This window comes from Cygnus olor, chromosome 2 (assembly GCF_009769625.2).
Source record: "Cygnus olor isolate bCygOlo1 chromosome 2, bCygOlo1.pri.v2, whole genome shotgun sequence".
Taxonomy (NCBI): domain Eukaryota; kingdom Metazoa; phylum Chordata; class Aves; order Anseriformes; family Anatidae; genus Cygnus; species Cygnus olor.
In genome coordinates, this window is record NC_049170.1 from 126,144,331 (window position 1) to 126,161,611 (window position 17,281).

The 17,281-nt window shown below is 38.0% G+C and overlaps 1 protein-coding gene across 1 annotated transcript; it reads right to left on the minus strand.

Moving 5' to 3' along the window:
- Positions 1 to 3,016: 3,016 nt before the first annotated feature.
- Positions 3,017 to 16,998, minus strand: TRAM1 (translocation associated membrane protein 1). The gene is given in 14 exon segments (XM_040545961.1): positions 3,017 to 4,528; positions 7,449 to 7,527; positions 7,529 to 7,610; positions 8,068 to 8,211; positions 8,793 to 8,900; positions 8,986 to 9,056; positions 11,488 to 11,562; positions 11,564 to 11,576; positions 12,022 to 12,080; positions 13,095 to 13,211; positions 13,413 to 13,534; positions 14,100 to 14,117; positions 14,120 to 14,162; positions 16,705 to 16,998. Coding segments are annotated over 14 exon segments (1,128 nt in total). The 5' UTR covers positions 16,828 to 16,998; the 3' UTR covers positions 3,017 to 4,454.
- Between the last annotated feature and the right edge of the window lie 283 nt (positions 16,999 to 17,281).

Genomic DNA, 17,281 nt, shown 5'->3' on the forward strand with positions numbered 1-17,281 from the left:
CGAAATTTTCCACACAGATCATTAGGCCAGCAACGACCAACATGGACAAGAGTGCCTATTGATCCTGCTGATCCCCACCTTCTAGAATGCACGTCCAAAGGGCTGAGTCACAAATGGAACAAAACCGAAGTATGACCTAAAAATCGGCTAGCCAACTTTTTGAGAACAGAAAAATAAACCCAGAGAAACTGAATAACCCTCCCTCCCACACACCTACATAGAAATACAATGCAATTCTTGCAAAGCTCTCTGGAAGACCTACTTCAATACATAAAGAGTTCACGTAAACAGAAGCTGTAGCTTCCGGGCTGTTAAGGAAAGCAATCTTGGTCCTTGATCCGAGAGAAACTACGTTTCCAGAATTCCTATTTCTACATTACCAGTACCACCTTCTGCTGCTTGGAAAAACAGAAGCTGAGACAGATAAAAAGCATTTCAACAGAGAATACTGATTATTTCCCCCTCGCCACAATACCTGGCAAAAGAGCCCATAAATACTTTAACAGTTTGGCATGCCACAGCTACCAGATGGCCCAGTTTCCTTCTAGTACTGAAAACTGGAAGGCCTTCAATAAGGTCTCCCATCTTTTACACATAGTGTAATCTACTGTCATTTTCAACCACTAAAAGTGCAGTTGAAAGGGGTGTAGTTGCCTTGATGCATGTATTCCTGGCATCTTTTCTTCTTGCTTATATATAAATACTCGTGTACCTCCAGGATTACTATCAGGCAACTAATCCAGTAGAGAAGCAACCAAGCAAAAATGTCAGGTTTCAGCTGCACCAGCTCCCTGATCAAGCTGACTGTGCAACCAGAAGGGCTTGTGCTAGAAAAAGGGAAGGGACAGGATCCCGTTTTTTTTGGCAGCAACCTACATTATTTTCAGTTTAGCGCAGCCATGAGAATGGCTGCCTTCCCTCCAACATCAAATTTTGCCCTCAACAAAACCGCTTCAGGTGCAGTTACGTGGATATTTGCGAGGAGCAAAAGGACTGGAGATGTACATTAACCCTTTTCACAGAAGTCTTATTACTTGTATCTTATTACTTGTACACACTACTTACTAGAATTCTGGATAATGCAATTCTATTAACACAACTAAAATTTTCAAAGAAACTAAGTATTTAGGAAAAATACCAAATGCTTAATAGCTACCGAATTTCCAAATACATAATCCCAACATACATCATTTACTTTCAGCATATTGTAACAACATAGCCTACGCATTTTCTCTGCACAACAAACCTCTTGATTGTTCCTAAGTTTGAGCATGGGATCACCCAAAAGGCAGTATTTGTAAAGTGCCATCTTCCTGAATAATTTACATGAGAAATCCATTTACTTATTTATTTATTTTAAACTAGCCACAAGGAGAAAATGTCCAGATAAGAGCAAAACCTGAAATTAATTTCAGCTGCTCTGCATTCCCTGTTTGTACTTGGAAGTTGTATATAATTACTTAGTAAAAGTAAAGTCCTGGCTTTGATAACCAATCCTGGCACATAATCTGAACATACATTTAGGGCCAAAAAAAGTCTTGAAATCATCTATTGCAAGTCTTGAAAGCATTCTGACAAGGCAGGGGGCCCTTAAGAAAATAGAATAAAAACCCTAACCACAGTCTCTATGAATCACTCAGTTCAAATCCATTCAACATGGACAAAGCCTTCTTTTTGTGGGACCTAGTAATTCACCAGGATAAATAACTACAGCCTAAGCAAATTTTTTTATTAGGCATAGGAATATTATAATGAGTTCTTCAGTCATTTCAATTTCTAAACTTCCTGATTTCATAATCATGAAAACATGATTAGCCAACTAATCTTCTTCCAGCTTACTGAACCCCAGATTACAAGCAAAGAGCCAAAATGCAGTAAGATTTGAAAATCAGAATTTTAAGCAACTCAAAAGCAGTTGTCCAGGTAAACAAGAATGATCTTATGCCAAAGCAGATAATAACAAATTGGAAACAGAAGTCCCAAAATCTTCTAAATTCATGAGAGTTTCCACCCCAAGGAAGAAATTTAAAAATTATTGCTTCTGCAGGAAGTCAGGAATGCCTCCTTCTAAACTCTAAATAGGGATTTTTAGGTATGACACAAGAGATGAAAGAAACTGGTGTTCAATACTCTGTTCAAATTCTAGAACAACGGAAATAATTCTCTATTACTTGGCACAAAGCATCAACTCCTATAAGGCAAAGATGAAGATTAAGTCATCACGGAAATAAAAGTTCTTTTTGTAAAGTTCAAAGGCCAAGAACATCCATAAGGCCAACAGGAGACAAAAAGCAATGCCAATATTAACAGGCAGGAATATACTCTTTTGAAGTTTTTGGAAGAGAACTTTGAGTTTACATTTGCAGACTCCTGTGACAAAGAACGAGCTTTACAGGAAACAGTTTGCCTCAGGGAAACAACCATCAGACTCCAATGTCTCAAAGAGCTCAAGAAGTACCTTAAAAGCTCCCTTCACAATTTGTTCCTCCACCCCTTATGATTTTGACAGCACCAAGACAAACAGATATCACAAACAAACTGATTTAGAGTCAAAGTACCAGACAAGAACTTTAAATATTTGCCCCTTTTGGCTTAAGGTACAACTTGAGAGAGCAAGGCACAGAATCTATGAAGGTCTTTGTTAGAAAATATCAGACATGAAACATGATTTTGTGCAGTATTTAATGTATGCCATTCCCCCAACATTTCTGAATTCCAATTTTCCAGTTTCATGGTCAGATCGGATAGACTCACAGTTGTGCTACTTGAGTTTTATTTCTGCAGATCAATACATGATGTAACTACTTCTACTGAAGCAGACTGGGTGTATTGCAGGGCATGCTGCCCCAGAGCTCTCAAGTTAAGCAAGTCTGTCTGTCAAGTCCACTTCAGGAGCTGTGAAGGCAAGCACCTCAAGAACTGTGACTTAAATTAGCTGAAACATGTAATAAATTATACTGTAATAACTCTAAATAGCACTATATGATTGAAGAATGGATAGTACATGTAGTCAAGATTTTGTACTAGAAATGTTTATTCTGTATAGTAAGCAACCAAACTGTGTAAGATACAGAATGCAGATTTATTATTTTGGGGGGTATAAACTAAACTATAGTAACAGTTTTAATTAAACTATTTATTTATCAGGTTGATTGCTTATAATTACTCCTACTCAATCAATAAGCAGTCTAATACTTGGGTTAACTTGAAAGCCTGATTTAGCAACTTCTTAAGACAATAAAATCTTTAAATCGTTCCCAAGTTGATTTATTCCCATTACAAAAGGATACAGAGGAAAAACATTAACTGCATATTAAACTGGAAAATCAACTGGACAAGGCTTCACATTTAATACCATTATGAAAGACAGATAATGGAAAAAATCTTAAACTAAGATTTTTTCCAGCTGTAGCAAAGGGCACAATAAACCAGTTTTAAGAAGTTGTAGCTTTTAAATATTCTTTCATAAAAATATATATAGGAGAAATCAAACTATTTCCTAACAGAGGTAAACAAAGCAAAGCAGTTAGAATAAAGGAATGTTTGTCAAAACTTGATCCATTTATCTAACAAATTCCCTCTTCATGGAGCATTAAATGCCTCCTAAAACAAGCACGACGACAAGCTGTAAGAACCTCCACCCTCTAAAATCAGAAAGACAAGTTTTCAAAGAAGGTCCAACGCACACCAATTCTCCAAGATATGTACACTTTTAAAAGCACAGATGGCAGTTAACAGTGCTACTCAAATGAACACTTTCAATGACACGCACTTTCCCTTCTAATTTTCAAGTGCTAAAGCTGTATCTCAGAAAGGTTTTTTGTTCCTTTAGGGATATTTCTAACCAACAAGCATAAGACTCTGCAACATTTCCAATTAGTTCAGTTTTGTTTTAATGATATGGGGGCAATTCTTAGAGCAGACATTGTGTAGCCAATAACTACAAAATAAAAAGGTTTACTGGTGCGGTCTTAGAATTCCAATTTGAACTGTGAATTTGAATCAAGGTACTTAACTGAAAAGCTAGAATATCTGAAATGCATACTAAGTTTTTACTTCAATTTTGCAATACTTCTTGAAGAACTTGGAAAAAGTGAAATTGGTAAACAGTATATATCACCAATATTACAAAACCTGGAAAGAAATAATACATTGCATCAGTGATCCTCATTAAGTGAAGTTATCATCACAGTAAGTGTTTAAAAAAGTGTCAATGTTATTTAAAAAACGTTGTGACCCTCCCACCCCCCCCAAAGTGTTTGTAGACAGATAAAGATAAACCTTTTTTCTTAGTCAAAATGGCTTTTAAAAAAAGTTTCACAAAACAATAGCAATAATCAAAAAACATGATTTGTATTTTCTTTAATCTATAACATCTCTAGTGCTGAAGGGCCATCCATGTAAAAAAGCAGATTCTTTGGGGACATTAGTCAATTAACTTAATAAACCCAGTTTTACGAGGATTTATCCTTCCTGCTGCGAGGCGAGTCTGCTCCATTTGAGGTCACTGTTCCATTTATTCCATTTTCTAAAAAGTAAAAAAATAAAAAATACGTATTTTTCAAGTAGAATAAGACACTTCATTATTACATCTTAGTAGGCCCTACCACAAACAATGTTAACTTCTTTTCTGATGCATCTTCTTTGTTAAATCTCATGTTTTATGATAAAATAGTATAATGAAGCTTTTACAAAGTTCAGAATTTAAAGTTTACTATGAAAACTGAAGTCCAGTTTCCTGACATGGCCAAAGAGTGAAATGTCTGCATTATATTACATCTAAACTGAAAATCAAGATTAGCTGTAGTATTTTAGAAGATATTTTCTTACAAAGAGAAATATTCAACCTGTAGATGAGACAATCCTATGAAATTTTGGGATCATATAGTATATACAGTTCCCTGGTATAGGTCTTGACTGTTTTCCCACCTATTTTGTTCTTTTAATACTTGATAAAATTGCACTCCTTAACTTACCTTTACAAGCTTTTTATATATGTAGGAAAACTGTATATGTGTATATATGTATAAATAAAAGTTTAATTAATCATATACTTTAAAAAACATAGACATTATGTTCTGAATAAAATATCTAAATAGTTAGATTTGAGAGAAGTATGGAAAGACTTCAAGCACAAGACTGGACACCCATCTAAAGAACACAATGGAAGAACCTGTTACCAGCTGTAGCTCTCTTATTTCAATCCCAATTCTCGACTTAAAAGGTCTCAACAGTTTTAGTATGTGCAGGTACCACTTTGCTGACTATTTCACAGCAAACATTTGTGCCAAAACAATGACCCAACATCTACAGATACATCATGCACACAACAGAGTAAAACAGAGCAACACGATACCACTGTGAATTAAAGTATCCTCTTTATTTAATGTCACCACGACCCATGGAAGCACAGCTGTTGCATGACAGTAACCAAATTTACAGAACAGATCTGAAGAGCAGAAGTGCATAGCCAGCTCTACTGCCTGCTGCTTACATCTCTGCTCTTATCGTTCAGTATCATTCTGATTTCAAGCAACTGCTGTACCTGTCCATACAAAAAACTGCTTAAATTCACATTTTCCATCTCCAGGTGTGTTGCAGATCACAGCACACAAAAACAACTGCTGATGTTCCTTCTTCCCTCCTTCCCTCACTACACCGAATACTCCCATTTATGGGAACAAGCAACTAAACAGAAGTAATTAAAATAAAACAAAAATCAGGACATACATGAGAAAGAGACCGGTCACAGGTCTAATTAGTCCCATAGGAACCGTCCAAGTCTGTTTAACTTTATTGGTTGTAAATGACACCACCCTTGTAAGTTTGTCTTCAGATTCCTCTCAAAAAGTTTGGGTTATTCTTGATTTACAAAGCTTACAAATGATAAGCTAGACCCAAAGCCAGCCAACTGAGATCACATTTTTTGAACAGTTAAGTCAAACAAGTAAAAATAAAGAATAAAAATCAGCAAGTGCCTGGGTATCCCACATACATAATCAGAATTTTTCCACTCACTTCTTGATTTTGGCACAGTCTAAAAGCAACATATTTTGTGTCCTGGTTCCCAAAATCCATCCAGGTACACACACAGAGAACGAGACTGTTTTACCATGAATAAAAGTTTCATTTTTCAAGAGGTTTAAAAGCTACATTTTTAACTTGCTGATTAAAACGCTATTTAAGTTTACATTTTACAGATCTTTCTATTAAAAGTTTTAAATGAATTCCACAAAAAAAAAGTAAGACTAATAAACATTAAGCTCAGCTTCAGTGTGATAACTACATAGTAAAATAGGCTCACTCAATAAAAAAATGTCCAAACCGTGTTTTTCTATTGGTATCATATAAACATTTTCAAAATCTACACAACCAAACCAGGACCAAACAAAAACAAACAAAAAATCAGACTGTCACCTTAAGTATTTGTATGTTAGCATTGGGCAGTAAAAAGAAAAAAAGTACAACAACAATCACCAAGTTGTGCTAATAAAAAAACGATCAAAAGAAACTACAGAAATACTCTAACAGCATGTGATTTTCATATAAAGAAAAACTTGAAGGATGAAAGTTTATCTCTGATCAGTATAACTGTTTTTATACACTAAGTTCTATGTATCAAAAAAGTGGAACAGGTTGGCGACAAACAGTTGGTAGCAAAAGATCATGGGGAAATAAGCTTTTGTGGTGAATCAGTTCCAAAAAAGCGCAGAAACTATTCAAGCTAACATTTAACAAAACAGAAATTTAACAGCACAATAGAAACATCTATTTATTTACTTAAAGAGAATAAATTTTCCTTTGAGGAAAAGGCAGACTATTTGTCTTTCATGCCCTCTTCATAAGAAGAATTTGACATAATCAAAAGGTCAACCAAGAGCTATTAATACAAAGGTTTAAAGTAGTAAGCAGCTACTACCTTCCCACTTTTTTTTAAAAAAAGCTTCAAATTTTTATTTTAGTAAAGACGGTCAAACATAAGCTTATTTACTGGATCATCAAACCACCTCCTTCCCCTAAAACTTGAGTTTAGTGGCACTGAAAAACTTGCTTGAAAACTCATTGCAAGAAAAATTTAGAAGTATCCGATTAATGAAAACATCTAAAAATGTGTCTGTTCCCCTTTTATAAATGCATGTCATAAGCATGACACATTTTGCACAAGTAATAAAATTAGACGTAATTAAAATCCAATCCTGCATAAACTGAAGAAATGGTAATTCTTTCATTCAGTTAATTAGAAGAGAAAACCAAACCCTTAATTATAGATGATTCATGTTCATCTTTTTTAAATAGAAAAGAATTTTCACTAATACTGTTTTATAACTGACTTGTCTCACCTGAGAGCTAAACATAAAAAGTTTAAGCAACTATATCAAAAAAGGCTCTCTGTTACTTAAAGTTGTTTTTTGAGAAGTCAAAGCAACAGGAAACCTGAAAATACAAACCTCTTTCTTTTCTGGAGGTCTTTCCTTTAGCCGTTACAAACTTCTTTTTCACTGTTTGAGGCTGAGAAGAAGAATGTTCTCCTCCATCTCCGAAGCTGGAAATTAATGAACTTCCACATCATAAATGCTTGAGCCATGCAGATGGAGGCCAGCACACTGATTCTAGGGGAAAAAAAAACAACACCAGATATAAAAGTTTATCAGTATGTTCATCTTGTTCAAAGTGGAAAGAAAAGTAGAATAGTACCTCATAGTTTTTTTATACGTCAGAAACTGCTCTTTTTACTCAGGTTCCTCAGATGCATTAGAGAGATTCTTTCCGGATTACGCATAAGTAAATGTTCTTACATTGGCAATGTTATTTTTTTTGTTTGTACTTAATTCATTAAAAGGACAGGTGATTGATAATAATTTATAGTTACAGATTATAGTTATAGATTTCTCACACCGTAGAGTGTAAATTATTCACTTTCTTGTTACAAGTTTGATACCAAAGCTATACCTATTGATCCCATTAGGTGCAAGAAAAACACTTAATCATTCAGTACTAGCATTAGTACCACACCGTTTATATTGCGTATTTAACACAGGTTTAAGAACCATTCCAAGTTTATTGTACCTAACAGCCAGGATGTTAAAGTTTCCAGTACTGAAATTCAGCTGTTGATCTTCTGCTCTTGCCAGTCCGAAGCCAAAAGTGAGGACTGAAAGAATCAAGGTGAGAAGTCTTCCCAAAACAAAAAGAACTGCCCACAGTGAAAATCTACGAAGAAAAATGCCACAAACACTGTAAGAATTCTCTGTTCATACCATCACAAGGACTAACAATGCAAAATATTTATTCTTAACTATGTGAATTCATCTGAGAATTAAGAACGTGACTAAATTCATTATTTTGTACTTACCCTAAACCGATCTTGATTTCCAGTACTCGAAGACAAAAAGAAAATCTTTGCCTAGCGTTTTTTTCCTACAAGCCCAAAACTATGTTCTGAAAATTATTTTCAACTCCACAGAACGTGTCTGTCATTACTATTAGAATGTAAGCAAGTTCCTACAAAACTGATTGCATTAGGCAACTTATGCTATTGGCCTTTCCTACGAGAACTGTACATGAAAACTTTTTTTCAAGTAGTGTGAGACTTGATTTCCATTATACAGCTACTAACATTTACTTGTATAGGCGAGTAAGTGAAAAAAAAAAAGAACAAGGTGTTTTAGAGATATAAATACTAAAATGAGTTTGGAGAACTGTGGCTTCTAAGGAAATACTGTATGAATTTCCCTGTAATTCTGGCTTCTGGAAGTTAAATGCATGAGGCACTCGAGATAGGAAATGACCACTTACCCTTTCTGATATCTTCTCAACTGAAGTAGAAAAGACGGGATATGTGGAAAAGAAATTCAACGAAGTAATGCAATACCAGAAGAACAAGTCCAAGATGGGTCAGACTATCAAAGCAAATAGAGCAAGCATTGAAACGTTTTGTTAGATGTTTAAGACAGTGATTGAAGGCTGCAAAAACTTTACACTGACTTACTTTAGAGATAGGCTCCAGCAATATGAAAGAGATAAAGTCCGATGTAGACAATCTGGCGAAAGATATCCTCCTATTAACAAGAAAAAAAGTAATTATACATTATAAATGATGTCAAACATTAATTTACAGTGTTATACATTACTACCAGACTATTTCCTAGTCTTGGAAATTATTTTTGTCTTCCCAGCTACCTTGATGTGGCCTGTTCTTACATTGAATTACTCAGCCTAGATCTTCTAATTCCACACATGACTTACCACGTGTTATTGGTAAGTAAGCATTATCTTAGACATACTTATGTGAGAATATGCATCAAACATCAAAAAGATGCTTTTCAGAAAGGTAATTTTACCTTTGATATGACTTATCTGAATTTGTACTAGCTATTACAATACTTCATTGGTATGTATTATTGTATCTTCGAAAAAGCTTCTTTAGTTCTACGTAGTTTTGCCCATCAGATTCTGTAAGATCGCTACAGAGAATAAAATGAACCAAAATGAAAAGGTTTACAGGTGTTGACATCTATTTTAAAAAATTCAAGATTTTAGCCAGCCTCATTCAATCACATGCTTCGTAGAAGCTAAGTAATAAAGAGGAAGAAAACGTGAAAGAAAGTACAAACAAACAGTGTATGGAAAGCAAAAGGTACCACCTGTGAACAGAAGAATCACTGAAGTGGACTATTACTGTGATCTAGTGTTTCTCTTGAAATGGTATGTAGAGTTGTTATTCCATTTGTGCTCAAGAAATCCCTATTTTTCTGAAAGAATTCCCTGAGCTTTCAAGTAAGGGGTTCAGTTTGGTCTTGTACACATGTAAATTAAAAATAAAATAAAAAATTAATCTTGTAAGATCTATGCTATTTTTGCAATACTCCACCTCAAAACCAACAAAAGCTCAAAACGAAACGGCCACTTGTTGACAACACCTAACAACACACATACAGGGTACATAAAAACAGATGAAAACCTTTAAATTATCTGAAAGAAAACAACAACAAAAAAGTTGTATCAGGCAGATTAGAGAGTAGTCAGTACAAATACTCATATTCTCCAAGGTACTACCAGTACAAGCCTTTTGGTGTTCTCTTTTCAGACCAAGGCAACACTTAAATAGCCCATGCTGCCTGCTTAAACAATTTTCAAGAGACTTATGGCCCTACTGGAAAAATGCAGGTGGAGGTCTCCACTACCATACAGAAAGCTGAGCTGAGGACCCTTTTTTCATGCTGTTTATGTCAGCAGATGAGTAACCTAAGTAAAAGAAGCCAATTCTTTCAAGAGAAAAAATAAGGCAGAGATGCCAAGATAGGTTACAGTGTTGATGAAAGAAATATCAACTATGAACTTGATAAAATAAATGAACCATTACCCTTAAAAAAAATCAACCATTACTCTTACAACTAAATGATATAGGCTAAAATTCCAAGCAGTGACCCAACAAAACACTACTGTGAAATATACAGCATTTTTGACAGCTTTCTTAAAGTTACATTAAAAGCAAAAACAGAAAAACAACCAACATTTGGGTATTAACTCAACTGTAGAGATATCACTAACACAGTATGGGAGCGTTAGCCAAAGTGTCTGTAAAACATCAGTGTTTATACTGCTTGTGAACAGTATGAAAACAAAGCACCTCATTACTATTTCCCAAAGCCTGCTCTAGGCTCTTAAACAAGACCTATGGTTATATAACACATATGTTTCATTTTCTTGGAAAAAAGCAGAACTCTGACAGCAGAGACTCAGTCTAGTCACAGAGCAACAAGAGAAGAGTTTAAAAAGGAAACTGTGCATACAAAATGAGCCTGAGGAAAGAACATGCAAAGAGACTACTTAAATTGGTCAAGGTAGGCAAAAGACATGCTACAAAACCTACAGGAAACTCAGTGTTAGCAGTTGAATTCTGAGAAATCCAAGAGAGAAAACTCTCAGGTGGCAAAGGTGCTGTAAAAATCCACCATCACAAAAACTCAACACAAACTATCTAGAAATTCTGCTGAGGACAGTGGTATTTACAACAAATCCTGGTGTTTAATATTGTTTGGATTTAGCAATTAATTCACTGCTTATTTTCATCACCTGTATTGTGATTCATGAAACCAATTCTGTATTTCAATTAGATTATTCAGACAATTCAGACAAAAAGAATCTTGAAAGAGTTTGAAAAAAAAAAATCTCAGATTTATTTTCTCAATGGAAAATTCACACTCTTCTAGTAGATGAGGTAGACCAGTAATTTGTATTTACACAACAGACATACAGTGATTTTACTGCATTTAGAAATACAGGATTTAGTTGAGAAGAAAAGCATCGGCATTCTCATCTAGACATCTGGGCGCCCCAAAATTCCAGTAAGGAAAAACTTAAGTACATAGTATAGAAACAGGGTAGGACAATGTAGGGTAGAACAATGCTCTGAGTCCAAAAGCAATGCATCGTTCCACTGCCAGAGTTGCTTTGTTTGGTATTCTCTCCATTTACATTTTGTACTTATTTTTTGGTTTTCTGGAAGTACAATTCTGGAAAAGCATGAAACCAGTATGCCAACTGTAAGATGTAGAGAAAACTTCATTTGAAACCTGTACAATACAGCAAGAATTGAAGAATATTACTTTTTTATTAATGACTTAAAAATGTTTCAGAAACTTCATTGTGAACACATTTAATCAGTCTCTAAAGAAAGAAAAAATAGAGATCCTTGTTGCCAGCCAACTCAATTCTCAGCAGTATTTCTAAATACCAAATAATAAAAATTAAGACAAATAAAACTTGCAAAAAACGTAATTCCTTAAATTACCTGCAAAAACGTAAATTCCTTAAAGCATACAGAAAGATGACTCTAAATTCTATAAATTGAAGGAGAATAACGTTTCTCCATCAATCCAAAAAAAAAATAAAAAAAAATCAGCGACTAATGTAGTTTAGATCATTTATTCTACACAAATTGTATATGACATACCCTGAGTTTAAAATGACAACACCCCTCTCCTCCCCCTAACAATCCTTTAAAAGAAGAAGCCTTACGGAATCAGAGTGTGCGGGTAGTCCCTCCACAGAGAGGTTGGATCTGATATATAGTTCTCCTAAAACAAACAAACAAAATGAAAACTCTTGAAATTACACAATGTTGTTACTTCCTAGTCAGAAATAATGACTGCACATAAATACATGTATTTATTTAATGTGTACGCATACAAGTATTGAGACATCTACATACAAGTAAAAGCTATAGATCAATATATTACCCCCCCCAAAATATAAGCAACAATAAAACCACAAAAATGTATTATCTTAAAAGAAAAAAAGGAGGGCAACAAAACAAATCAAGTTCCCATTGAAGAAGAAAGAGTCCTTATGAGACAGAGGTCATTTCAGCATCATTACAGCTGCAAGTCTTCCCTTATAAACTGCTGACAAGCTTTGAACATAACTAAGGGGAGTAAAATTTATTTAGGACTCGTTATGTTACAGATTCTTTTTCCCAAAAATTTTAAATTTCTATTATTATTAGAAAATGAAGTTTCGCATTAAAGAACAGGCTACTACTACTACCAGGGAAAAATAATTTAGGAGCCTACAATAAATCAGATACTTCTCAGAAAGTGTCCAGGCATGTGGGCACAAAAGATGGCTTACCCCCCCCCCACCCCCCTTTTTTTTTTCTGAGGGCAGAAATGCTCTACAGCTGGGATAAGCTCATACATGTACAATCGCTAGGCAAAGGGCATGTCATCTGAAAGCACACCGCTCACTTGAGCCTACAGCAACCTGTCCATATACCCACTCTCTAAGCTGCCAAAATACTATGTGGATGCTTTTTTTTTAAACATTTATTTACAATAATGAGCCAGCATTAATTTTTTAAAGCCACGTTTTACTTTACTCATTTGACAGTAAATCCAATTAACGCAGACTGAGCAACAGTAACGCTCTCAGGAATTTTTACTTAGTTATGACTACCACTACCCAGAGTTTTGAACCTGTCCCTGCTTTAATATTAAAACCAGAAAAAAATAAGCTGAAAACTTATTTATCATGATAAGTAAGTGAAACTATGTGTTTGTATTATGAGATTTCAAAAGAGGAAGCATACTTACAGAGACGAGAATACTTGTGCCCCAAACACAGGAGAAAAGGTAGAATGCACTAAGTTGCCCAGACTCATTGAACTTGCTATGCTTTGTTTTTTGAAAAGTGCATTTTCCTGTTAATTTCTGCAATGAAAATCCATTGTTATTTATATGCCCTAGTACTTAGCATGTAGGTGTTAACTGCATTAGAATGTCTAAAAGTTTCAATGCATTGTCTTACCACTTTAATGCTTTAAACGCAAAAATTTACTTTTAAGTTAGTCATAAGTCTAATTAAAAACCTGACAATTATCTTGATGAAAGGAATTAATATTTTGTACTTACATCCAATACGTACTCCTGAATAATAGCATGTATGATTATTGCTACACGCATGTAAAAGAAAATTGTAGCCAAGTCTTGATTGCCATAGTGATACAGAGAGATTGTTTCTGAAGATTGTTCTTCTAAAAGATAGAAACAGAGTTAACTGTTAGGCAGCTGATACAGTTAATTGCTACTACAGTCTGTTTCTTAGGTAAAACCTTTCGGACAGAAGTCATTTGTCTCACCGAACAAATACAAGTCAGATTAAAACTACCATCACGAGCTAGGTCACTAGAATCTATTTACAATAGTCCTTCCTCATCAAATCACAAACTAAAATTGATTCTGGAAGAATGCAATATAAAAATGAGACCTTAAGTGCACTTAGGAAGCTACCCAAATGCACTGAAAGCAGAATATAAAGTTATGGTAACTATCACCTTTCCATTGACTAGCAAAAAAAAAAAAATCATCATTTGCAAAATCAGAATAAGAATTAACGTGAACTTATCTACTAGTCAGACTGGGGGTTTAGTATTAAGGATGAATCCAACAGAAAAGACACATCTTACCTAACATGATTCATTAGAAGTTTACTGAACATATATTCAAATTTAGTAATTCATCTTACTGTCATTTTAGAAAATCAGCACATAACAATGTCCGAGAACACTGTCTCTGAATAAACACCTGCAAGACGCATACCTGTGGCAGGAATGGTACATTATACTGAAGTGTAACAAAAATGACAGCTGCTTTTGCTGTAATCTGAAAAAGAAAAACAGAAGTGCCGTAAAAATCGCACTGAAATAAGTTATACTGAACTGAAAACTGGTTTCTGCACTCTTCCCCAGCATGTCTGCCCCTCCTAAGAAAACATCAGCTCACATTATCATGTCATTTCGTTTGACCTTTCTAACAGTAGAACAGACTGCATGATCTCTATAGGTCTGTTTACAGAAATAATTTCAAAAATTCTGCTTACAAATACTATTTTCTACATTAAAATGATAGCACAACACTGCAATTCTTTATCCAGTGCATAATGTATTATTACATTAACAGCATGTACAATGTCCTGTAATTCCTAGACCACAATGTGTGCAGCAATGGACAAGAATAAACTTAAAATTACTTTTTAATTTGACACATTTTGAGGGTTAATATCATATTCCTAAACATGTAAGTTATTTGAAAAAATGTGAACAAGGAAGAAAAGGCAATAAAGAAAGAACTGTGCTAGCTGCGTGCCAACTCACTGCAACTGGCACTTGCCCTGGAGATCCCTTGGCAAAAAAAAATAAAATTTAGCAGTAGTTATGCCACCCCTTTATGAGTGACAGCTAGAAAAATCAGAATGAATGAAAGAGAAGGGAAATATGTTTGTTCTGAAGTCTTTTTGGCCAGGGGGATGACACCATAAAAAAAAAAAAAAAAAAAAAAAAAACAAAACAAACAAAAAAAAAAAAAAAAAAAACAAGAGCAGTCAGTAATCATGAATTAATTTTCAGGTTTATGATATCTTTGGTGAATCCCAACCAAGATCATGAATCAACAAAACAGAGCAGGAAAAATTCCTGTGCTTACAATGTTCATGATCTGATTTGTTTCCCATTGCTATAAAAAACCTAGCATCCCTGCTTCACTTTATGGATTAATAAAAAACTCTCTAGATTCTTGGAAGGATACCTTGGTATCTAAGATAATCATTATATTACTACCAGCATTTATTATCATTCAAAAGATTTTTTTAAATCTTTTAAACTAGCACTTTGTAACAAGCAGCAGATTTTCTGTGAATCCTTGAATACATTGCGGAGCATTCACTTCATGTAACTTCGTTGTAACTGCCTCGGGCTTCCTACACATCGATGGAGCTTCTAGAGGACAATCCAAAACATTAATCAACTATGAACTGCCCTTTGAAGGCTCTCTCAACCACCTCCAAGTCCAATTCAGTTGGCCAAGTCAGACAGTAAGAAGTACCTTACCATACCAACACTAACCAACCAGGTGATTTCCAAGACCTATATCAAGCATTTCAAAAATTACAGCAATCTTTTCAGCCCCACCACATCTGTACCAGCAAAGGCAGATGGCCTGCTATACTGGGTAGAAAACATCCTCAAGTGAAACCTCAGCATATCTAACCACTCAAAACTTCCAGCGCTACCATTAACGCAGTAGAATACAGTAACCCAAAAGTATACATAATGGTAATGGTTAGTCCAACGTCTTTACCTCAGACCCCACAAACCACTATATAGGGCCGTCTGTGGTGACTTCTGATAGCAAATCCAAACATATGGCTTCTTGGTGTGCCTGTGTTTTTTCTTTTCCATATGTTGTTATTTTTACTCAACTCCACTCTAAAGCCGAGCAGCATCAAAGGCCGAATAAAATTACTCTGAAAACCATCCCCATAGCAAAAAATACCCACAACCCTTAAACAATGACTTTCGGTGTATCAAGTGAATGAAAATGGACGCGTACGACTTTGACAGGCCACCACTGAGAACATCTGGGCAACCACACAGGCCAAATCCCCTTGCGGGGTCTCTCAAGAGGTGACCGAGAGGACCCAAAAAAGAGTCGTTTGGATCAGAAGCTAAGTTCGAGGGTTTTAGTTATTTAGTGATGTATTTATTTATTTTAAACCAAGTTTCATGGAGGCGGGGCCGCCTCCCAGCCAGGCCTCGGCAGCCCCAGCTCCCCCCCCAGCCGCCTCTCGGCACTGGGCCGGCCCCGTCAGGCGACGCGCGGCCCCGCGGCTGGGGGTGGGGGAAGCCACGTGTGCGCGCCCTGTACGCACACGTCACCGCTTGTTTCCCTTCCCCCTGCGGGATTGGCGGGAGGGGTGGGGGGGTGGCGCAAGGCCTCACGGGAGCTGTAGTTCCGGCGGGGCCCGTTGGGGCAGCGCACACAAAGAGCGCGATGGGCTGCGGCGGCAGGGCCTCGCCCCCCCCACCCCCTCCCCGCTCCCTCCACCCCCCTTCTCCCTCTTCCCCCCGGGCCGAGCGCGGCCGCGCACCCCTCCCCCGGCCGAGTTGCCACGTAGCCCCGCCGTCGCCGCCACGAAGGGACCCGGCAGCGCGCCTCGTCCCCCCCCTCGCGGAGCCGGGGGCACGGCCGAGGCGGGCGAAGGGGGGCGTTCCCGGGGATGGCTCCCGGCCGGGCTCCGAGCTCCGCGCTCCGCCACCGGCCGGGGCCGGGGCCAGGCGGCCCCCGGGGGTGTGCCGGCGGCCCCCGCAGGGCGTGCGCTCGGCGGGCAGACGGCAGCCGCGTCGCCCCGCGCCTCGCCTCGCCTCACCTCGAACATGAGCCCCAGCAGGAAGATCATGGCCATGCAGGACACGATGTCGGCGTGGTTCTGCACGACGAACTCGTGGCTCAGCACCGGCGGGTTCTTGTTGCTCTTCTTGCGGATCGCCATGGCGGGCCGGCAGCCGGGCTCCGCCGCCGCCGCCTCCCCGCTGCCAGCGCAGCTCCTCTCGCTGCGGCCAGGAAGAGGCGGGGGGGGGGGGGGGAGGAGGCGGCCGCGCGGCGGGGGAATGGCAGCCGCCGCCGCTCCGCTTCACCCCGCCCCGCCCGCCGCGGCCCCGCCGCTGCCCGGCCGCAGGGAGCAGCCGCCGCCAGCGCCCCTGCCGGCCGGCGGGGAGCCTCCACCCGCGCGGCCCCCGCGGGGAGCCGAGGCCCGGCGGTGCCCGGAGGCCCCCGAGGGCGGCGGGGGGCCCGGCCCCGCGCACAAAATGGCCGCGGCCCGCGGCTGGCTGCGCTAGGCCGAGCTCCGCCGGTCCTCCGAGCCCACCTGCGGTCGCTCTTCTCCTCCCTGGCTGTCGCCGAGCTGTGTTCTCGTCAGGCCTCTCCCGAGCAGCAAGTTGGGCGGG